General features: G+C 43.1%; 1 protein-coding gene across 2 annotated transcripts; it reads left to right on the forward strand.

The window, feature by feature from the left end:
* The first annotated feature begins 533 nt into the window (after positions 1-533).
* On the forward strand, positions 534-20806 carry msi1b (musashi RNA binding protein 1b). Of its 2 annotated transcripts, none has more exons than XM_083978275.1 (15): positions 534-916; positions 1250-1290; positions 1825-1906; positions 2080-2164; positions 7564-7605; positions 10184-10276; positions 13336-13384; positions 13892-13974; positions 14081-14198; positions 16397-16477; positions 17407-17463; positions 17845-17907; positions 18382-18536; positions 19036-19085; positions 19174-20806. In XM_083978275.1, exons 1-14 carry the CDS (start codon positions 858-860, stop codon positions 19075-19077), a joined length of 1050 nt encoding a protein of 349 aa, XP_083834401.1. In that variant the 5' UTR covers positions 534-857; the 3' UTR covers positions 19078-19085; positions 19174-20806. The 2 variants fall into 2 exon arrangements, with proteins under 2 accessions (XP_083834401.1, XP_083834400.1); XM_083978274.1 differs by having other exon boundaries at positions 705-916; positions 19036-19081; positions 19169-19178.
* The last annotated feature ends 2847 nt before the right edge of the window (positions 20807-23653 follow it).

Below are 23653 nucleotides of genomic sequence, written 5' to 3' on the forward strand. Positions count from 1 at the left end.
TTTTTATATTTTCTTGATTTTCTTGGAGTTGCGTTTCAATTCAGTTGCGTTTCAATTCAATTCAGTCAGGTCACTGTCTTTGTCAAATGTTTTGTTTTGACATTTTTACACATTATTTCAGAGGCCATAGGCCATTCTGTATGAAGTCATTCAGTTATTGGCAGAACTTTTCAAACTTATTGCTACAATGTTTTGTTTTGATTACTCAGGTAAACAATAAGACATCACCATGAGGACATATTGTCAGGCTTGTATTGTTTTGCCTCCTCCGTTTACATAGAGGCTTGTTTATCCTGTTACATGCAGCATCTGTTGTCTGTCTGACGTCTGCCCGATTTAAAGTGAATGCAACATCAAGAATAGTTCCGATATGCAACCGCACCGCTAGATGGGGGGGATTCCTACATATTATAGCTACCTTTAAAAAGGAGACCTACTATAGTTTTACCAAGATGCACTAAGGACAACCAAGCACGTGCACGCTCTAATGTGCTTTTATTTTGAAAGGTTGCGCCGGCAGCGGCGCGGCTGACGGACGCGGAATTGACGCTGGAGCGGCGCGCCTCCGCCTCGGTGCTGGATGAGAGAGAGGCAGCAGCGGAGGACTGGAGGAGGACTGGAGGAGGAGGAGTCTGTCCCAGTCTGTCCCAGCCTGGCTGCATCTGTCCCGCTCCCCTCTCTGTCACCCCGGGCCAACCCGCCCACATCCTCTCTCTCACTCACTCTCCGCCTGTTTTCCCGCACGGCTCGGCCCGGACAGATACACACACACACACAAACACACACAAACACACGCACACACACGGCACTCACTCACTCACTCACTCACTCAGTCACACACACAGCGAGGACACGGAATGGAGACGGAAGGGAGCCAGAGCAGCCTGTCCACCACGGACTCCCCCCACGACCCCTGGTAACCAAAAACTTTTTTCTTCTTCTTTTTAAATTCCCTCTTTCGCAGCTGTGCTCGTTCACCTCAGAAACAAACCTGTTATTCTGTTAGGGGGCTCTGGTCCTCAGCCACACACACACACACACGCACACACACACCTCCACACTGAGAGCCTTCATGTAAAACCAGAGATGATACACTCATATAGCCTACACACGTCTTTACCTCCACGATCACACTTTCCACACCTGAATCACAACTTTGTCTTTGCTGTGGAAGCCTATAAATATTAAACGCACGGACTGCTCCTTTAATGAATATGTAAATATAGATATTTTCTGTTTTTTTCCACAGCAAAATGTTCATAGGTGGACTCAGCTGGCAAACAACACAAGGTAAATCTTTTTCCACCACTTGCTCTCTTAAAATGCCACTATGTGTGTAAAAGCCTGATGTGGATTAGAGGGAAGCAACAGCAGCTCTTTTTGAAGGGCTGCCTTTCTTAATCTTACATTGAATCACTTTATTTATTTTCTCTCTCTCTCTTTTTAAGTTTTACATATGAAACCTGCTCCTGAATCAATGCCCCCATTCAGAACTTCCATAGAGCAAATGTGTGATTTTTTAAAGTCTTATTAAAAAGTCTGAAATTAAATTATTAAAGCTGTATTAAGGTTATAAATTTTGGTTGGAATTATTGTGCAATTTGAAGCCTTTTGGCTCCTGATCATTTTGTGTTTGACACATTTAACTGAAAATTGTATGAACTCTGGGGAAAGAAACCTCAGCAGGGTGAGAAAGTTTTTTTTGTCCCAGTAGCCAAAGTCCTTGCTAAACTTTTTTTTAAATTCAAAACAAGTTGTCATGTGTTTTTAACCCCTTCTATCGCCAGTTAACGTGTCTTCTCTCCACCTTGCTGTGTTTCCCAGAGGGTCTGAAGGAGTACTTCTGCAAGTACGGCGAGGTGAAGGAGTGTATGGTGATGCGAGATCCGGTTACTAAGCGCTCGAGGTGAGGGAGCTGTGAGCCCGGCTCCTGTGCCGGAGCTGAAAGTTTATCTGACCTCCGTGATTCCTCGCCGCTCATAACGTCTCATTACATGTCAACATCAGTTTCTGTGTCATTAATACCACCACCACCCCCTCCCTCCCTTCCTCTTCCCTCCCCACGCCTGATGCCTGCAGAGGGTTCGGATTCGTCACCTTTGTTGATCAGGCCGGCGTGGATAAAGTTTTGGCCCAAACCAGGCACGAGTTGGACTCCAAAACAGTGAGTTCTCTGTATTTACTTCCCACCACCAGCTAATCCCATTGCTTAGTGTTTGATTAGTGGATTTTCCAATAATCCGCTAGAGAGGTGTAACATTGCTACATTTTAGTATGTTTACTAAGGTCCCACCATGCTGATGTTTCCCTCTCATCACGCTCCTGTCCACTGCCGTACCTCACATGTGAGCATGATACAGGATAAAGCCAGTAGCCGACAGTGGAGACACATGGGAGACTGTGCTTTCTCTTTGCTCTGCAGCCAAACAGGCAAGAAAATGTCACCCAGTGTCAATTTCCATAGAAACAAGGGGAACCGGACGGGGTTGCATTCACTGCCAATCTTTGATTTGGTCTCTAGGAAGAGCGAACCAAAACTTTCTTTATTTTTTTTTCTTCTTTCTGTCCCCAAAGGGCAGAATTGACCTCCAGAAAAAAAAAAAAAGTTTCTGAATGGAACAAGTGAATGCAACCTGAAACCATCAAGGTGTGAAAGCAGCAACAAACAGCTCCTCGCAGCTTCCTGTTCAAAGAATAAAACCCTGGATGTAATGATGATAAAGTCACTGTGACTCAGGGCCTTTCACCTGTCTGAAGTCTATCTTAAAATGTATTACTTGCCTGTGTTGCAGAGAGTGTGTGAGTGTGTGTGTGAGTGTGTGTGTGTGTGTGTGTGTGTGTGTGTGTGTGTGTGTGTCTTTTTGTCAGTAATGAATGTGGGCCGGTCTGGGAACAATGTGGCCCGTTGGTCGCCATAGGGACCACTGCCCCCGCCTCTCTCCTCAGTGGGAGTGGTGATGGCTGCGGGTTAGTCACTGTATTGAAATGAGGGGAGGCTATTTCTTCTTTTTTTTTCCTTTTGTGCTCAGAGCGATGCACCTTCTCCAATCTTTGGAACATAAGTGGAGGTGCTGAATAAGGAAATAGAGATGAAGCAAAAAAAAAAAAAGTAAAAAGAGGCTCATTTTCTGTAGAAAGTTTTGAGGAAATGAGAATTCTTTTATTAGGAATTCATAAGAATTAGCAACCTGGGAGTTGTTTGATAGAGAAGTCAAACTGATTTTTTTCAGATTTTTTGTTTCCTCTGCGTCCAACTGCTATAATGTCACTTGCAGGCATGACAGCTATGACAAGTAGCGCTATCATGGTTGGACGCCACTAACTCGCCATGGGGTTTGTTTCCATAGTGACCCCCCCACCCCCCTCCTTTCCACAGTTGAAGAATGGCTCTGTCACAAAAGAAAAAGAGAGGAAGATAACAATGCACATCATTTACAATCATTTGGTGGATACCAGAAATCAAGACAGCATCAACAGAGAGCGGAGGTCATGATACCCACGTCTTCCTCACTCACATGATGTTCCCTCTTTTTTTTTAATTGGAGTTTTTCTCCTCACAACTTATTAGTATATGCGTTAACCGTGCTTGGCCTGGTGGGCCTTGTGGCTGACAGTTTGGGTGTGTCGGTGGCGTTTTGGTGGGTGGGTGGGTGGGTGGGGGGAGAGTGTGTGTTTGGCGTGGAGAGGGCTCAGTGATCAGCCACAGGGGTTGATGGTGAGTAGAGTAGGCCTTTAGACTGCTCACCCTGCCCCCCTCTCCCTCTCTCTCCCATGCAGACAGGTTATCCTGTTAGAGAGGGGAGAGAAAAGTTCTCCAGTGGCAACAGAAAGAATGTGCCATGCTGTGACCGACTGAACCGCTCCGGCACTGGAATTAACAGAGCTTTGCACAGCCGAGAGGCTAAAGAGCAAATACAGTGCTGCAGAGGAATTTATTGGTACTTATTGTGTTGAAGGACAGATGCGGCCCGGTTGTGACCAGTATAGTTTGCAGGTTTTTACTGGGATTTCTGTAACTGCCCCTCTGTTAGTCAGCCCTCTGGTGCCCTGCAGCTTCCTGCTATCTGTAAAGTTAGTGACGGCGATGCAAACTGCACCTTTGTGGGACAAAGTTTCCATTCAACTGCTGCTCTTAAGGCCCACACTGGAGAGTTTTCCAACAAAGTCAGAGTGGCATTAGGCATGTTTGTGGCCCCCGTTAACCGTTTCCATGCTGACATGGGTAGAAAGACGAGGAGGCAGGGGGGGGCCAAGGCAGGATAACCCCGTCTGTGATTAGTATGGCTCTTCTGACTAATAGGATTGGAGTCAACAGGCTTGAGTTGTTCCTCGGAGCTGTTGAGCGCTGCCCAATCGGCATGTTACGTTATAAATGTGTTCCCGGCTCAGGCTGTGACGGGCGGCGCGCTCAGCCAACTGTTGCATAGCTGGGACGTCGTTGGTTAAAGTGGATTGGCCTGATTTCATAAACCTCTCTTGGTATTACGTTCAGCTTCTTCCCCGTTGCCTCGCTGCGAGCGCAGAGAGGTTCGGCCTCTCCTTAAGCAGCGCTGATGCCTTCAAGTGACTCTGTGTACCAGAGAGTCTAACTTACAGACGCACTTGTCTTGGGCAAACAGCTTTCTACAAAACAACTTTTCACGTCATTTAGCTACTCCTTCTTCTTCCTTTGTAAAAAAACAAAAAAAAACTGACTCTATCATCAGCATGCAAATATATTTTTGTTTCAAAACTTTAAAGGCGGGACACAATATGTCCTCTGCATCTCCAAAATAAAAATAAGACAATTTCTAGTGTGTGTGACCTGGAGGTCCCACGCCACTGGTGTGTAAGTTACATATGAGATCATTCGCTGCTTGTACGACCTTTCACATCCAGATCCACACGATAAATCTCAAACGTCCTACTGACGTGACAACAAGCAAAACACATTTAGGAGCAGGATGCTGGGTGAGGGGCTTTGAACACATCTTTACTATGACCAACTTTTTATTTACTTTTTAATTCCTGAAACAAAGCGATTTCATGAATGCAGCCACTTTATCTGTTTAACGTCCACAATTTCCTCCCTGCGAATGTGCTGTGTGCTGCCATGTGTTTGATTTTGTTTGTTTGTGTGTGTGTGTGTCTGTTTGTTTTTGAATGTGCACAGGAGTGTTGGACATCAGGAGGGTTGGTGACCGGAGGTGACTATCAGAGTAGTCTAGCCACCATAGAAACTAAACAGTAGACTCTGCATCTGATCCTCCAGTCTTAGCCTATAGTCTTCTCACTCTGCTCTCTAGAACAGAAGAAAAACAAAAGAAATTAAAAAAAAAAAAAAAAAGTCATGTCGACTCTTATTAGAAACAACACTGTTACCCTGACTCTGGTAAACGCATGTGGTTTACCATAGAGGCTCTAGCTCTCTACTGTAGTAGGACTCTATACCCTCTCATGGTTACAGACTAATCTTAGCGCTGTACTGTCTCACCATCTGTTAGTGTAACAGCAGTACAGTGTGGAGTAGTCTAGTTGTTCTCTATAGCTCTATTAGACCAGTATAGACTAATATAGAGGTCTCAAATTTCAATTTTACAGCCTGTCTATGATTGCATTCTCATGGCATGGTGTGGTTCTCTCTCCAATCGTAACCTTGGTGACACTCACTGGGCTCACCCTCATTATGGATCAGTTCTGTTGTATTGTTTTCGTAGCTGTAGATGCTAAGATTAATATCGAAAAAAAAAGAAGAAAAAGTGCAGCTTTTCCCTTTTTCCTGGATGTAAGTGTTAAGGTGCAGGGCAGAGGAGGATCCTGATCAGCTGAGAGCGTGGAGCGCTCCCTGTTGTGTTGTCGTCGTCACTTCCGTCCAAAGCTGAGGGAGGCAAAAACAAACAAACACAAACAAACAAAATTGGGTTTGGCTGCTGTCAGTGTGGTGTGATTGACAGCTCCCTGTCCTCCGTCCCGTCCCGTCCCGTCCTCCTCTCCCTCTCTCTCTCTCTCTCTCTCTGTTGATCTGTCGGACACACTTGTCCTGCCTCTGGGGCTGCTGCTGCCGAGGTGAGCTGTGTTTGTGATTGTAGTGCCTGTGTGAGATTCCAGGAGATCACATGTCACATGGTAGTGACGAGAGAGGCAGAGGTTCGCTGGACATTCAGGCATTCCACCTGAGCACCACTGCGTGCACCCACACACACACACACACACACACACACACTTGCATGTATGAATATGTCAAGCTGTATGTGTGTGTACGCCATTCATATATTTCATATACTGGAATATAAACCCAAACAAGCATATATACAGAAAATAACTGTAGAAAAATAACACACTCACATTCATGTTGCACATAGATGCACAAACACACACACTGACAATAACCTGACAGGCGCTCACCTAAATAGAGTTTACACACTATGTCAGTTTGCTCTTTTCTTTTATCCAAATTAATGCTCAAATAATTAGTGGATGAACTGATTATTAAGATGAATCCACAAAAATTGGATAATGGATTTATATCATTCATCATCACATCATGATTCATCATCACGTTATTTATCTGGTAACATTGCCAAACATTCAATGGTTTCAGCTCTCATCTGAGAATATGCTGCTTTATGTCATTATAAAGTGAATATTGTTGCATTTTATGCTGTAATAAAAAATAAAGCAGATGGCATTAGGATTAATATTATCTATAATAGCTTCATGACAAATCAGTTAATCAAAATAACAATGGAAATGATTTGTTAGCTGCATCCATAGGTCTTTGTTTTAATTAAATAAAGTCAAAGATACAAAATGAAAAAAAAAAATCTGCATAAGAAAAAATATATTCAATGATCATTGAGGTGTCATTGTTGTCACTGATACCAAAATTGTCCCTTTTTAAAAATATATAATTTACCTCCTCTTATCCAGTCTTTTAAATTTTACATTTTTTGGAATAAAATTGACAAAATGATGCAATCAAAGAATCAAATGATCAGCAATCTGATCAAACATTTGATTTCAGTACTTGACAATTTTTGGTTTTCTGTGATCACCTCACTCATACAGAAATATTAGGTTTGATACTGAACCCTAATGATCCAGCTAGACACACATCATCATACAGCAGCAGTACGTTCAGACCAGGATGTAGTCAGATCCCAGCCTGCTGTCTGAAGCAGGTGATAATGAGAAAACATCACTCCCTTATGATGTCAAAGTGTATTGATTTGAGAACATATGGTCCGTTTGATGTCAAATTCATCTAGACTTTCCTTCACAACTATAATTGGTGTCATTCTGTTTATCAGCAAAGCAGAGTCCGGGTATGATGAGCCATAAAAAAAATAAAAAACAAGTGTCTTTGACATTATTGCTTTGATTTAGGACGGGCGAATGCACTGCGCTAGGCCAAGAGGAGTGTAACATGGATGTATTACACCTTCATCGATGAGTCATTAAGCAGCGGAAGATGAAGGTGTGATGTCAGAGTACACCAAGGAAAACTGACAGGTTGCTGCTTTATCTGTATCATGACACCACACTAATAACCAGTCCTCTCTTTTTCTCTATTCTCTCCTGCAGATCGATCCAAAGGTTGCATTCCCTCGCAGAGCTCAGCCCAAGGTGAGTGCAACTGTCTCCTCTTGTTAAGTTGTGTGTGCATTGTTTGCAGCAGGTTAGTGTGTGTTGGGTGTTTCAGTCTCTTATCCGGGCTAATGCCCCGTAATCTGATGAACATGAGCAGCGCTGACATCACTGAACTGTTATGTGATTGTGTGTTAACAAAAACTTTCTCCACTCCAGAAACACAGTACTGTTAAACGCAGCTAAATGTCTGTATTGTATTCCAAGTACGCTCTGTGCGGATCTAAGGCAACTTGTCTTTTCATTCACAACAACCCAGTAGGACACTCAACAAGGCTTTAAGGCAAACAGCACAAATAAATACTGGTAGTGAGTGCAAGGAGAACCATGTGTGTAGCCTTGTAACATTTATTTAGAATTTAGAAAAAGGTCTGCAGTGGAGGTTGTTGAATTATAGTGATGCATTATGTTTCCCAGCATCTGCAAAGACATTCAGGCATTCACAGAAAATAAAGACAACATTAATTATAGATAAAGTTACTAAAAAATAAATCGCCAGAGTTGTGCTGATACCGATTCTAGTATCAGAAATACCTCAGATGCTGCCTAATATACTGTATCAGTGTCTGTATGTGAGTCTAAGCACCAATCAATACCCAGTAATTTATTGATAACCTTTATAGTTTCACGCCCAGAAAATCAATTTGTCTTTGCTGATCTAAAACAGTCCATGTGCAGGAAGTTGCACTTTGCAGCCACCGGCAAACTGCTGTTTTAGAGCAGTGAAGATGAGCTGGTTTCCCGTAAATACTGTAATGTTATCTGGTAGCAAAGTGTCAACAATTTGGCAATATGTTACTCTGGAAAGTCCCGCCATTAATATGGCTTTAATATCAAGAGGGCTGGCGACAGCACAACTACTGGATGAGAAGTTATTTATTACTCGAGTTGGTATTTTATGATTTATAGTCAATTTAGATATAAAAAAGAGATTATATGACTCATGTTTTACGACTTGGGCCAGTCAACACAACAGTGACAGCAATCAGAGAGAAAATGAAAAGACTAGAAAAGTGGATAGTTAGTAACATCTTTATAAATCACTAAAACAGCTTGATTTTTGAATGTGATGCTCGTATCGTCCCAAAATGTAACGAGTGACTCATCACAGAAATGAAGTGATGAGCCCTGTGAGAAAATGTCTGAATTTTTAGTTTTGCTCAAAACTCACAGTTTGACTTGTGTTGATTCGCAGCTTGTGTTGTATTGTGTTGTTGCTAGGCAGTGACATTTTGCATGCTAACTGACACAATATTATATTGTCCACATTGGCGAATCACTTGTGATTTGTAGCGTTAGTGTATTGTGGTGTAACTTGTGGTGCGTTTCCAGTGTTATGGGGCCAAGTGTAGCTGTGTAAAAGATTTCCCCGTTCTGACTCAACACTGCGCTGTTGTAGGCTGTAAAGTCTACCAGCTCTTTTTTTTGTCATGTTGTCACAAACTGCTGTGAAACAAAACAGAAGAGACCATGATAACCACAGGTGTCAGGTGTTTGCTGCAGCTCCGTGTCGATGGAAAAGCGTAACTCAGCTTCAGCTCAGCAAACGTCCCAGAAGAGACAGACAGAGAAGTGAGAGCCAGACTGTGCTTATCAATGGCCTCTATGAGCCCAGCTACATACAGCAAAATTATGTTTAAAATATGATTTTAATTCTATGTATCTGTATTTAACATAGTTATAGCTCTTTGCATTATTCAGTGTGTTGTTCTCTTTTTATTGTGGCTGTGTTTTGTTTGAGTGGTCAGTCCAATACAACACACACTACATTTAAAAACATATATTTTGGAGTAATTTAGAGCAGGAATACATTTAGACATACGGACATGGCAGCTTCATCTTCACTATTGTTGCTTTTGTGAATGATGAGACAAATATAAATACATCCAATCTTTTTTATTGTGCTGTTACAAGAAAGTGAAGTTTTTTTAAATGTATCTCACGGAGCTGCACTGATTGGTCGATTTGTCCGTCAACAGAAAATCACCAAGGTGATGATAATGTGACAGCGAAGTGAATATTTTGGGCGTTGGGCTCTTGGTCACACAAACATGGAGATGGACGCTCTTCACTGTTTTCTCATGTTTTATAAATTAATCAACAATCAATTGATTCATGTTAAAAATAGAATTTTTTTTTTAAGATGATTTAATAATGAAAATATGTGACATAGAAAACGTCTCACCCTCGTGTAATGCCTTGTCCAAATTGGCTTTTAATTAGAGATGATGATTATTGCACTTGTAAGAACTGAATTTGTCCATTTTTTCATGCAGCAACAATTGTAGCAAAAGTAAAAAGCAACTCTGACATTTATGTAGCTGCATTTGATTCTAATAATAGAATAGTTTAATTATTAAAGTAGTAGGCCTACACTAGTACAGTGTGTAAAGTGTTGCAACCTCTGCAGCGGCTTTCTTTACAATTTTGCACTTTTGAAGGCAAACCTGATACTCAAAGAGATGTGTTACTAAATGAAACATGTACTTGAACACAACAGAGACAATAGTTACTGTATAAAAGTAGTTGATCGGTGCTTTTCCTCTCTATTTTACAGTTGGTGACTCGAACCAAGAAGATCTTCGTGGGCGGCCTGTCAGTGAACACAACCATCGAAGATGTCAAGCAGTACTTTGACCAGTTTGGGAAGGTGAGCGATGTTCAAAGTGGAGGCTAGAGGCTGTTGTGGTTTAAAAAAAAAAAAAAAAAAACATCAAGTTGGGTGAACATGATTAATTAGTCAGGTGTAATGGGTTCATACATTTTTCTTGATGAAAGAGGATCAGTGGACTAAGAAAACACGCGGTGGCTGCACCACAGCAGCTCTGCAGAGTCTGATTCAACACGGATTCCCAGAGAAAAAGTTGATTTTGGAGTGGAGCGAGTGGCTGGACGTGAAGGAGTTACTGCAGGGACGAGGGGGAGAGGGGATGGAGAGAAAAAGGCTTGAAGAGGGTAAGGAAGGGAAAAATAACGAGGCCGAGAGGCACCGAGAGCAGCAGGCGAAGTTGGGGGGGAGGAGGAGGAGAGGAGGTGGGGGGAGAAAAGTTTTGTAGTGAGTGTGTGGTGATGGTGAAGAAGGAGGAGGGATTATCAGAATCTGAATTAATCTGATGTAACAGCTGCTCCTACCCACAACCCCCTCCTGGCCCGTTACCGTGGTGACCTGGCTTGCCCATTGTCCCCAAGTAATTCTGTGGGTAAGGGGGTTTTGTTCTGAAGGAGGAGGGATGAGGTAGTGTTCGGGGGTGTTAGCATGTGTGTGTGTGTGTGTTGGGTGGGGGTTAACTCAGGAGTTTAGTCACAACAAATACAAAGTCCAGCAATTCTCAAAAAAACAAAAAAAAAACAGCTCTGAACTCATCTCGAAACTTTGACATTGTTTCTGAAACATGTTTGTGCTTTTTCTCTCATATAAGATTTTGACATGAAGTTTTTCTGAAGTTGTCTGACATGGGGAGGGAGGGCTGTGAATAGATGATGGGCTGACAAAGGCTCAGACAAGGGAGGGAGGGCCTGGTTGAGAGAGAGAGAGGTTTGCAGAGGCGTAAGAGAGGGAAGTGGGGCAGAGATGGGGTGTGCTGTGGTGGTGGTGGTGGTGGTGTTTGGGGTGGGGGGGTGTTACGAGGGCCATTATGCCTCTGCACAAAGCTAGACAAATATTTTGTTAGTTTGCTCGCAAGTTATCTGCATACTGGAAGTTTCTGGCTCGTTCACACTCTGTGGATGAAGAAAGCGGTCACATGTGTGATTTAAGCGTCGTGTGACCCTTAGCAAAGCAAAGGGAGAAAAAAAAACACATCGAAATATTTCTTTACTTCAAAGGGACGATATGCGGCGCAAGTCCTTGAAACTTTTCAAAGTGGAAACGCTGGGAGACTCAGCTCGTTCTAGCTGTTGCGTTTCCAACTGCATGGCGCTTTTATTTTCGGTGCCAAAGGTTTGGCCTCGAGTTTCTCTGTGCTCCCTCCTCAATCATAACGTCTAGATGAATTTTTGCCGAGAGAGATATCGAGGGATGGACAGTGAAATGTAGGCTCCAGCCATCCATGGAAGTTCCTGATTAGACTGCCTCACTGGACCTTTTGTGTCCCGTCCTGGTGAGGACAAAGGAGCGCGGAGAGGGATGGGCAGGGGATAACAGGGAAGATGAGAGGTGGAAAAAAAAGGATAAGAGGGAATATTGTCCGGCACTGCGCCATTAAAATGCCCAGGGTTTGAAATATCGAGCAATGATGTGCAATTAACTAAAGTTTGCGGCGTTTTAATGGGAACTGTGGGCGTTGTTGTGTTGTGTTTTCACAACCTCCAGTTTCAGCACATGTTGGGATTTTTCCTTGTTCAACCTGTTTCTGTGGATCAAATTGAGGCCGTAGCATTTACTGTAATGGAGCGTCCTCCTGGCTGACTTGACCCTTATTCATAATATGATCAATTAATCAAACTGTGAGTCAAGTGGTAAAAAAAAAAAACAAGAAGAGAAGTTTTTGCAGAGATCCAGAGATGAACATGTTGCAGGAGCTCAGCAAATGTCAGGCTGGAGGGAAGCAGTGACTGGAGAGGTCCTCTTTCAAACTGACACTCCTCACTCACCTTTGACCTTTCTGTAGGCAACTGCCTTTGGGGGTCCACACACACACACACACACACACACACACACACTGTGACTATGACATATTATTCAGTGGACCATATCCAGTAAACTTATTATAGACTGCGAGCACAGATTTATTTACCAAATGTTTATTGGGGCCTCTGTGTGGAGACTGCAGTATAAACATGTCAGCTTGTGGCAAGTGAAGGGGGAAGGAGGAGAAGAGGGGGGGGGGGGGTAGGTCAACTTTGACATAAGAAAATGTATGTGTGTGTGTGTGTGTGTGTGTGTGTAGAATAGACACCTGTGTCTGTGCTCTATAAAGGGAGCCGGGGCTGGAGGGAGAGGTCAAAGGGAGAAGAGGAGGAGGAATTATGGCTGACTGTGCCAACAAACAAAGCCTCCAGGCCTCTTTGTTCTCCCTCTCCCTCTCCCTTTGTCTCTTCTTTCTCCTCCCTTTCCACTTTGACCCAATCCCTTTTTTTTTCTTCCTCTCTCTTACAGGACTCTCTGTGCTCTCTTTCACCCTATCTCCACCTGTCGCTACTCCTCTCCCTATCAGCTCTCTCCCCTCTCATCGAGTCTCCACCTGCCCACAGGATTCACCTTCCTTGCTCGGGACCGCCTAATGTCTTTTTGTGTATGTGTGTGTGTCTTTGTCTCACTGGCGCTCTCTCCCACTATTCATAAAGCATTTTTGATGTTGGCCCGAGCTCTTTTATAAGGACTTTTTGTACAGTTGCCATGGGAATGTCAAACTTTGGAGGGGTGAAAGGGGGGGCGGATTATGTGATCTCTGTGAGAAGGATTGTGACCGGGGCAGTTTAGCAGTAAACGCAACTTCCAGCTCTCCGTGCCACTCTTTGGGCCGTGTACAGTATTTCTTCAGATTTTTCCTGTCTTTGCTCCCCCCCCCCCCGGTCTCTTTTTTGTAACCTGTCGCTTGTCTCCAGTCCCCTCCCTCCCCCTCTCTCCCCTCTTCCCCCTCCTCTCCGTCCATCTGTTGCTGAGCCTCCCTGCAGAACTTGAGAAGGGCTGAGGTCAGGCAATATGCCGCGTGGCAAGAGAACTCCACGTTAAAATACTGTCTTGTGTCTTGTGTCCCCCCCCCCCAGGTCGACGATGCCATGCTCATGTTCGACAAGACCACCAACAGACACAGAGGTGAGACAGGCTGACTCTGACTCTTCCATTCCCTACGTCTCTATCGTTCCTTCTCTCCCTAAGTTTACTACTCTTCCTCCAGTCCTTCCTGGGTGTCTATCGATCCCCCCCTCCCTCCCTCCACGGGCCTCCTTCCTGTGGGCTGAGCTGGAGGAGGTGACCGGGGCTAGTCTAATTAGCCAGTCCGTTAATCGGGATCAGGATAAAGCCTCCTTAAGCACCTCCTCCCCACCCGAGGACTGATCGATTATGACAGCTACCAGCTTTGCCTGGGCCTTCTGGCCAGGAGACGAGGGAAGAAAGGATGAGTGCAGAATAGCAGCATTGAAGAGGGGGTGGGGGGGGGGGGGGTGCAAATGTGTTAAGCGGCTATTACCGCGCTGATTACTCGAGACTTTTAGCTATGCTTCTGCACAGATAGGCTTACCGTCCAAAATCCTAAAATACTGTGTGAAATTTGACCGCTTCACAAAAAAAATAAAAAAATGTCTGGTCCTTCCTTGCCAGGGTTTGGCTTTGTGACGTTTGAGAACGAAGACGTGGTGGAGAAAGTCTGCGAGATCCACTTCCACGAGATCAACAACAAAATGGTGAGCCACTGTGACTGTGACACGGCTCTGATGTCATCATCTGACACACACACACACACACACACACACACCAGAGGAGACTGAGATGTGATTTGTCTGGAAACAGGTGGAGTGTAAGAAAGCTCAGCCCAAGGAGGTGATGTCTCCCACCGGCTCAGCCAGGGGGCGCTCTCGGGTGATGCCCTATGGGATGGACGCCTTCATGCTGGGCATTGGAATGCTGGGTAAGTTTCTATTGATCAGGAAAGGAAGGATGTGGCTGCACACCTGAGCCTGCATCAGGCCCCAGCTGCCTTAAAGGTCACGCTGCCTCATGTGGAGACGGTTGACCACTCAGCTGGCCGCCTCTCCACACGGTCACTGTGACTATCTAGACTTTAGATGGGACCAAAAAAGGAAGGAGGGAATAAAAAAAACACTTGGATTTGTAGAAAACATTCCTAACTCTACTACACATTTCTAAAAGTTTTACAAATAAAGGAAATGTTGAGATGACAGATTAAAAGTGGTCAAAGTAGAAGTAACATTGTTGAGACTTTTTGATCAAGATGCAAAAATGCTAGAGCCTACAATTCCCATAATGCAACCTATCAAAGCTAATACCACATACCTCCAGTTTGTAAGTTTCTTCAACTCACTTTACAACAGTTTTCACCTCAAGATGAGCTGCAGTCAAATGAACTTCACATGTGAAATTAGTGGAACAGGCCTTTAATGCTACAACCTTATCGTTACCACACTACATTATTACTACATTATTACTGTGACAGGCAGATTTGAATAGTATCAAAGCAGTTAAGAGCTGTTTGTTGAGCTGAAGCTAACACCAGTGTCACCACCTGCTGTCCAGTCTGAGAACTGCAGCTCAGTGCTTTCCAGATTAGACAATGCAGACACCAGCATGCGTTGGTAACATTTTACTGATAATGGTGGGTGGGTTGCGACATCTTGTGGTGCTGGATTACTTTATGCTCAGCCATCTAAATGCTGTGCTGAGGTCAGTTCTCCAGGAGGCCGCCTGTGTACAATGACAATCTGTGTGTAATGTGCACTGCTGAGAGTGAAACACAAAGACGGTCGGTGAGCTGCTCAGGCCTGTCCTGCTGAAGACATCCAGACCACAGGTGTAGAATATCACCCACCTGTGTCTCACACACTCTCACACAAACACACACACACTGATTATGCACATTTCCTTTTATTCTTTTTCCCCCTTATTTTTAATTTGGTAAAGCAATCATTACACAATCAACATTTTACACATATACATATATATATGTACATTTTACATACTGGTAGTATTACTAAAACGATACTCACACTTTCTTTCAAAACAAAAAAAAAGTAATACACTTTTTCATTTTCATTTCATTTCACCTTTATTTATTCAGGGAGGGCCAATTGAAAACAAGCTCTCATTTCCAATGGCGCCCTGATTACAGCACAAATACAATTCAAACACATTACAATACATATCCATAATAATATACACTCAACAGAAGTACACTGAATTCAAGCACATGTACATTCAGAAATCATGAAATCAACAGGAATGTATTTAAAATGATTAAAAGGAATCAACTGAAGCTGAGACAGTAGATTATTCCATTTAAAAGGAGCAAAAATAAACAAAAGCGAATTTCCCTACTTCTGTTTTAACAGCTGGGATATTAAGAGTCAGCGGTTTTGTGATAGTTAAAAGATCTGAAGCTCAGTAGGCTCGATAAATAGAGTAGAAGTTTTTTTTAGTAGGGCCTTATGAATAAACAATATACAGTGTTGCTCCCTTCTTAGAGCCAGGGAAGTCCAACCTACATTGATTGATTGATTGATTGATTCTTTTAATGACCACACAGCCAGGCTGATGGAATTTGCCTCCAGTACAGCTCATTGGTACAGGTTCCAAACATATAACATATACCTATAGACAAACATACAATTACAACTCATGTAGGGCCATGCTTGTTCCTCAGCGTACAGAGTTCAAGATATTTATTGCGGTGGGAATGAAACTGTTTCTGAAGCGAGTTGCTTTGGAGGCAATTGTCCTGTAGCGTCTCCCAGAGGACAGCAGCTGGAAGTGTGCAGGGATAGAGATGGCAGTGATGGGTCATGAACCCATCGCCAGTAATAAATCTAATAGCAGCACTTAATTACCATGTTTACTGATGTTTGGCCACGAGAAGCTTTCACAGTAGGTGCTAAAAGGCTGAAGTGGCAAAGATAAAAAGGAAAAATAAAATAATAAAGACTAATGTGCTGAATGCAAAACATATTATACTCTCCATCAATCCAATTAAAGGCTTAATTTACAGATTTAATTACTTACTTACTTACTTTGACAACCTTTCTATAACAACCATTCTGGTTTACTGGTTTGCAGAGCGTAATCCAGATGTTGACAGTGGTTTTGTGTCTGCAGGTTATCCAGGCTTCCAGACGGCCACCTACACCAGCCGGAGCTACGCTGGCATCACTCCTGGATACACCTACCAGTTCCCTGGTAATCACAGCACATTTTCTGCTCCTGATTGTTTCTGCCACATTAACTGAGACATAGACACGTGGCCATGTTGTGTTAGGAAATGCAGGTGTCCACTGCTGCAGACACCTAGGTGCTGGGGGACAGGAAACTCGTTCAGTGTCCACTCCACACAGTTAAAAACACACACAGTTAAAAACACACTCTAGTTCTCCACAGTTTGTATGGATTTAAAGTCTTGTGCTTCTCTTGGGGAATTTCACAAAAGTTTTGGTGTTATAATAACATATTCTTGTTTTCATAGGAGATGATGTTCATGTCCATCACTGAGCAGCAGTTAAACGTGTATGAATGGAGTGGTGTCCTGTGACAAATGATTTATGGGGTGGGGGGGGGAGGATGAGTGCGTCTTATGCAAATGCACAGTCAGTAGCTGGTGTAGTTTTATATTGAACTGACAGTACAGACGACACTGTCACAAATACAAACATGTTTCCATAGAAGCACGAGAAACACTGTAAGTGTAAATGGCTGCTTGTAAATATCAGGGAGTGGAATTTGCATATGCTTAGCTTGTGTTTAAATGCGGGTGTTTGTGTATATGCGTGTTTGTGTGCATGCGTGACAGTGTATTATACGCTTCCACTTAAGAAAAGTGTAATGAAATCAAAGTGCTCTTGTGAATTGAAGTTATTAGTTTGTATGACAATTGCTATATTTTTTTTCTTTTTCTTAATAATTTATTGTGTATCATTTTTAACACCACCTTTGGCTTTAAAACATCCTTCCATCCTTAAAGTCCTGTTTGCATTCCTCAAACCCTGTGTGTGTACTTGCTCACCTGTGAGGTATTTCCCTGCCTGTGTGTGTGTGTGTGTGTGTGTGTCTCTTTCCTCCTGGCCGGCGTTGGTGGTGTGTGTCTCAACAGCACTCTGATGTTTCTGTTTTAGAGTTCCACTTAGAGAGGACTCCCCTTCTGACTTCACCCCACCCCCCTGAGCTCACAGGTCAGTCAGTCCCTCCTCTGGACTTTACAAGCAGCATGTTGTCAGTCAGTCTGCTACATGCTACATGTTAGCATCAACACCTGATCACTCTTTGGTTTGCATGTTTGTGTTTGTCAGTCCTCCTCGGTCTCTGACTGAAGGCAGGACTGCTGACAGTGAAGAGGAAGGTTTTGTTGATTGCTTAGTCTTCCTCCACTGACCTCACGATGCACAGGATCACTAGCTGGCTGTTTTGGCTGCTGTTTTCTTGTGCATCAGTGCAGGGCTCGGTTTCCTGAGGTCCCTGGAGTCAGACTTGAAATGATGTGTTTTTAATTGGTTATTATGTTGTTGCCCATACAAGGTGTTAAACTCTGGTTTTTATTTTTCTTCTCTTTTTAGCCATTCCTCTCACAGCATATGGACCAATGGCAGCGGCAGCAGCAGCAGCAGCAGTAGTCAGAGGTAAGAACATGAAGAAAAATGGATTACGTATTTTATTTTCATTTTAGAAAAGCTTTTTAGCCCATCTGCATGTACCATTCCTGCCTTTTATTCACAACTGAACTGGTATTACAGTTACAAATAAGGATGTTATAGATGTATAATCTGGTTCCTTGGCTCCTTGCCTATACTTTGAACAGCAAGTAGTAAAGAATCCCTGCAAACCTGTGTTCCTTTGACTTTTCCTTAAACTGAAACTAAAAACAAGCTAAAGTTCATCATCTTAATTAAGCACTTATTAGTACTGAGCATATACAGTAGTACAGCCAAGGCTGATGAGTAGCCCATTAGTTATTTGCTCTGTGACCAGATGGTGGTGCTACATTAGTTAGTTAGTATAATTCATCCTAAAACAGGCATATTTCTGTACCAAATGTTGCAGCAATCCAGATTCATCTTCTGACGACCATGAATTATACTTATTTTCACTTTTAGGTTCGACCCCATCTCGCACGGCTGGATTCTTAGGTACGAGCAGCCCGGGGCCGATGGCCGACCTGTATGGAACAGCCAGTCAGGAGTCAGCTGTCAGCAGTTACCTCAGCGCTGCCAGCCCGGCCCCCAGCACTGGATTCAGCCATAGTTTGGGGGTGAGATTTGAGATTTCCTTCATATACGTAACTAAGACAAGCCACCGGTCATGTGTGTCTATTACATCCAGTCCAATGAAACTGTCTTTGTCTCTATATTACTTGAGCCTTAAATCAAATGATTGTATTTCTGGCATTGATGCTGATGTTGAATCTACTCTGCTGTAAATGAAATAAGAAGAAGCAGCAGGTATAACGCTGCCCGCCTTAACACAAACTTTTTTTTTTCCAGAGAGTAAACTCTTTCTGCGTATTCTTTGTTATTCTTATTATTATTTCTTATTTAGTTTTTTTTCTTGTTTTCATATTTATATTTATAGCATTCAGACCGGCCTCAATTTGAGAGCAATGTGTTGTTGCTGAAAGTGCTAGATTGTCAGGATGTGAGGTTTTCACCTCAGTAAAACTAGAGATCTAGAGATACATAAAACTCTAATCGTGAGGAGATGACATCACTGACTACGTTTTGAACTTGAACCTTGTCCTTTTGCTCCCTCAGGGCCCTTTGATCGCCACGGCCTTCACTAATGGATATCACTGAGAGTGTGAGTCAGTTCTCTTTCCGGTCGTCGTGGTAACATGTCAGTCAATGCCGACTTACCTGTGAGTAATCCACCTGGTTTTTGTCTCAGTGCAGAGCTGTAAGACCGAGAGCTGGAAGGAGTTGAAGCTGCTTTGGAGCTGATGTGGCCTGTCTCTGTCCAGTCCACCGCTCCATCTTCAACACCCCCCCCCCCCCCCCACAAAACCTGGTGTCCCAGCCGACCCTACTGACACCTCACTAAACCCCACCGGAAAAAGTTCATCAAAGGAGAGGAAATGTTTATCACTACATGTACTAGCGACACATGCTGATGCTGAAATTTTAGTGTTTTTTTTTGTTTTTTCTTGTTGTTACGTTTCACTTTGCTATTTTTTGTGATGGCTGCATTGTTTCTTTATCTGTTTTGGCTGTGTTTTATTGGGTTATTTGAATCTCTCTGAGATAAGAGGAGTTAAATCTCCAGGTGAAGCCTGTTTGAAGGTCACGAGCTGTAATTTGTACTGGAAACCTGTATATTTGTCTAGTTGTCTATACTAGTTCATACTGAATTTAACAAAACATTTGTGATTAATACTATTTCTTGAGAATGTGTCACAGAGTGTATATCTTGGTAGGTTTTTAACAAAGACTTGTTATACTAATAATGGTCAGACGACAAAGGTCATTAGTCAGAGTTGCATAATATGCCTACATGAGCTGTACAATTTTGTAAAATACTGTAAATATGACTCTGGACTTTGGAGGGCTTGGGGGAGGGGGGGGGCAGCTAATGTTGTGTGTGGGAGGTGGGAGGCTTTGGAGGAATGTGTTGGAAAGCTTGACTGTTACGTATCATATCTTCACATGGAAGTCAACAACACTTCAGTTTGTCAGTCATTATAAGACCAGCCATATGCTGTATTTCTCTCCAGGCATTGATCGATTGATTTGAGTCTGTTAGCAGAGGCAGGAGAGAGAGTCTGGCTGAGTCTGGAACAACACTTTACTTTCGGGGACGTATGGGTGGGAAAACGCTCCTCTGTCAGGAGAGAAAAAAAAAACATGCTGTTTTTCTTACTTTGTCATATTGTTGTTTAAACTGTGATTTTCAATATGTGATGATTGTCCGTGGAGGGAAAATGAAGGAGTAGCGCGCAGGAACAGTCGTACACGGTTAACATGTTCATGACTGGTTAACTCTGCAGGTTGTTGATGTTTGCGTGAGCATGTCATATGGTTTTATACACATTGGTTTCCAATGTGCCATGTGCGGGGTGTTTTTGTTCTGTTTTGTTTTGTGGAGTGGGTGGGGGTGGGGAAGGGGTACCTCAGTTGCAAATGTGAAACTTTGATCTGACTCTTTTTTTTTTATTGCATTAACATCTGTGTCAAAGTGTGGATGATTAAACCTTTTAGAAAGGTGGCTTTTCCCCAATCCATCACTGCGAATCCACCGGAGGTCACAGATTGTAGCAATGTGACAACTATTTTTTAGACCAAAACAATTATGTTCAGAGCTACTAGTAAGTTGCACTGGCCGATCACGATAAATGTGTTTTCCTTCAAATGTTAGCTTAAGAACAAAGCACTCTCTCCATCTACAGGATACCAGGTTTTACATTTTGATACACTCTCTCACACTGCTGCGGGCTACCACGGTAGTTCATACTTTGATGCTGTTTTCACTGAAAAATAACAATCTTGTCAACACTGTAACATTTTCTGATTTTCTTTTTTCCTGTCATGTTTATTCCTTTGAAAAAAAAAACTTTTTAAAATTCCTAATAAATTATTTTAAAACATTCCACTTTTGTGTCCTGTTTGACATTTTTTGACCTAATAACCCATGTTTTTTCCCCCCTGATTGCTGAACGTAAATCCATATTAATTAAGTACTTTTCATGTGTGTTGTACTGTTTCATTGAGCTATTTTGTCACATCAATTGAGGATTTTTGTCATTATTCCTCAGTGGCTTTAGATGGTGCTGCGTGGGGTAGTTTGAAGTGCAGATTAGGAGCAATACACCAACATGAAACATTCCCTGATATAGTTTCTAAAGAGCAGCAGCATGAGTGAGTCTTCAGCCCGCCTCTGTGTCCCTCTCGTCTCTCTCTGGATAATTTCTCTCTTCCATCATCACTGCTCGGCTGCCCCTACCCCCCCCTCTGCCTCCACCTCCCCTCTCTGTGTCTCCCAGCACTTCTGCTTCGCCTCTCTGCTCTGGCTGTCTTGGGGGGGAACATTGCATGGCAGTCATGAACACCAAGCCCGCACTGCACGGGAGCTCTGACCTGATGAAGGACGGGGAGGCTCAGGAGACCCCCCCCCTGAGGAGCTACCTCTGTCTCACCATCTTCACCTGTTTCTGCCCCGCATGGCCCATCAATATTGTGGCTCTGATTTTCTCAGTGCTGGTGAGTTCTGCCATGCTCAACATTAAGATGTTTCTGGACATGCCTGCTTTGCTTGTTTTTGAACAATTACAGGATGAGAAACTTCAAATGGTGTGTGATCTGTGTGAAGTTTAGTGTAATGGCGCACAGAGACCAGTCAACATGTGGCATGACATATGGATGGGGGGAGTGTGCTGCTGCTGGGAGCAACTCCAGGCACCGTGTGGGGTGATGTGCCAGGATATAAGATATGTTAGTGAGTAACTTGAACCTTTTAATCAGCAGTCGTGTTCTGTACAGTTACATGTGAACCATAATGTTCCAGTTACAATACAGAAATATCTGTCTGCAAACATAATTACTTAATTGTTGAAATATACTTCCAGTTTACGCTCCATCCAAGTAACAAAACCATATCTGCATCTGCTCACAGCTGAGCACAACACATTCAGATTTGACTCAGTGTTGACGGAGCTGTGTTGAGTCTTTGCGCCAACAACAGCTGCTGCATCGTTGTATGGCTGTGAGTAACAGGACGAGGCAGTCCAGTGTATTTCACTGCTGAGATTTCTGGCCTCAACACAAATATGAATAAAGTAACAAAGAGAAAGGCAGGTGCAAGGAGATAAATGAGGATTAATGTGTAGATTGCCATGAAAGACAGGTGCCTAGGTCATGTCTAATTTGCTATGGGACTAATTGTGTTATTGAGATGAAGGCTGGAATGGTCTTAATGGTGCATGTCGGTCCAGATACCTTACCATCATCAGCTGTGTCTCACCCTCCAGGCCCAGAAGAGCTATGACGAGAAGGACTACGACGGCTCCATGAGGCTGGGTCGGAAGGCTCTACACATGGGGATCGTCTCTTTGCTCGTCGGTCTTGTGATCATCACTGTATATATCATTGTGCACTTTACCACGGTACGGAACACACCACATACACGATCCACACTTTAACAGAGGGATAGCAAGATTTCAAGTATCCTGTCCCTCCACAGCATGTGGTGTGACATCCTGAGGGTGAAGAGGAGGTGAAAGAGGAGAAGAGGCGAAGCTGAGGTGGAGACATCAGCTCCGTGGCTTTGCTTGGCTTCTATTATCAAGAGCTCTGCAGGATTTTTGAGAGAGCTGCAACAGTCTGACTTTGAAACAGATGCAGCCAAACACATCTAGGATATCTGCTGCACTCTACATTATATTGCAATATAAGGTTTACAGTCTTTGTATATGCATGGTGACAGAAATGATGATACAGATGTCCTTATGAAAGAGGATCCAACCATTCTTCCTCTGATGCAGCTGGTTCTTGATCTGTATAATCAATAAACTATGATCTGACATTACCATTTCCAGGCAGAGGAACGTTACAGCCGATGTGTTGCATGCATAAATGTATGTAATAAAGTGTTTTACTTCCACAAAACATGGTCTGGTTAACTAAACAAAAGTGTAAACTGAACCTTTAAAAAAAATGTAAAAAATTTCCTTTCCTTATTTCCTGAGATGAAATTAAAAGTTGGTTCAACCAGCATCAACACAGACACGATAAATAGCATGACACAGCAAAAACTTTGTCACTGTGCAGTAGGAGGGAGGATGTCTTGACACTGACTAGTTCCAGTTCACACCCACCACCACACACCTGTTGCAATGTGTTGAGTCTGGGGATCATGTACTCTGGTGGAACATATTGACACTGTCGCAAGGCTAAAAATGGAGCATATAATCTTTAGGCTGCGCTGTGATCCAGCATGTTAATCACAGAGAAAATAAAAGTTTAATCACCAATTTATCAAGGGGCAGACTTTGCATAAATCTGTTATTGGCAGATAAAGTTACATAAAAACATGACAAATATATTATAACAGATTTGAACATAAACGTTTTTTTAAAATGAGTGAATAAACCTCTAAACACTTTGGGCATATTCAGTCCCGGCTCACTGGTGGGACGAGGTGATGGATGAACTGGAAACATCAAAAAGCGTCAAATCATCAGCTCTGAGCAGGGAAGGCCATGGGTACATGAAATCTGAGCAGATAATCCTCAAAGCTTCCTTTGCTGATGTGGCTGCTGGGAGTTGTGGTTATAAGGTCACCATGGAAACTTGTGATAAGTGGGAGGTTTTATTTATTTGTTTTGGGCCGGAGGACCCAATCTTCCAAACCCAAGTTAAGCAGGAGGAGGAGGAGGCAGAG

Source organism: Trachurus trachurus (genome assembly GCF_905171665.1).
Source record: "Trachurus trachurus genome assembly, chromosome: 9".
NCBI classification, from domain to species: Eukaryota; Metazoa; Chordata; class Actinopteri; order Carangiformes; family Carangidae; genus Trachurus; species Trachurus trachurus.

Bases quoted from the DNA above. Each gene is read 5' to 3' on its own strand.
- msi1b (XM_083978275.1), top strand. From the start codon at position 858: ATGGAGACGGAAGGGAGCCAGAGCAGCCTGTCCACCACGGACTCCCCC. The intron at 13,975-14,080 runs GTGAGCCACTGT...GTCTGGAAACAG, and splicing joins ACGAGATCAACAACAAAATG to GTGGAGTGTAAGAAAGCTCA. The intron at 16,478-17,406 runs GTAATCACAGCA...TTTCTGTTTTAG, and splicing joins ATACACCTACCAGTTCCCTG to AGTTCCACTTAGAGAGGACT.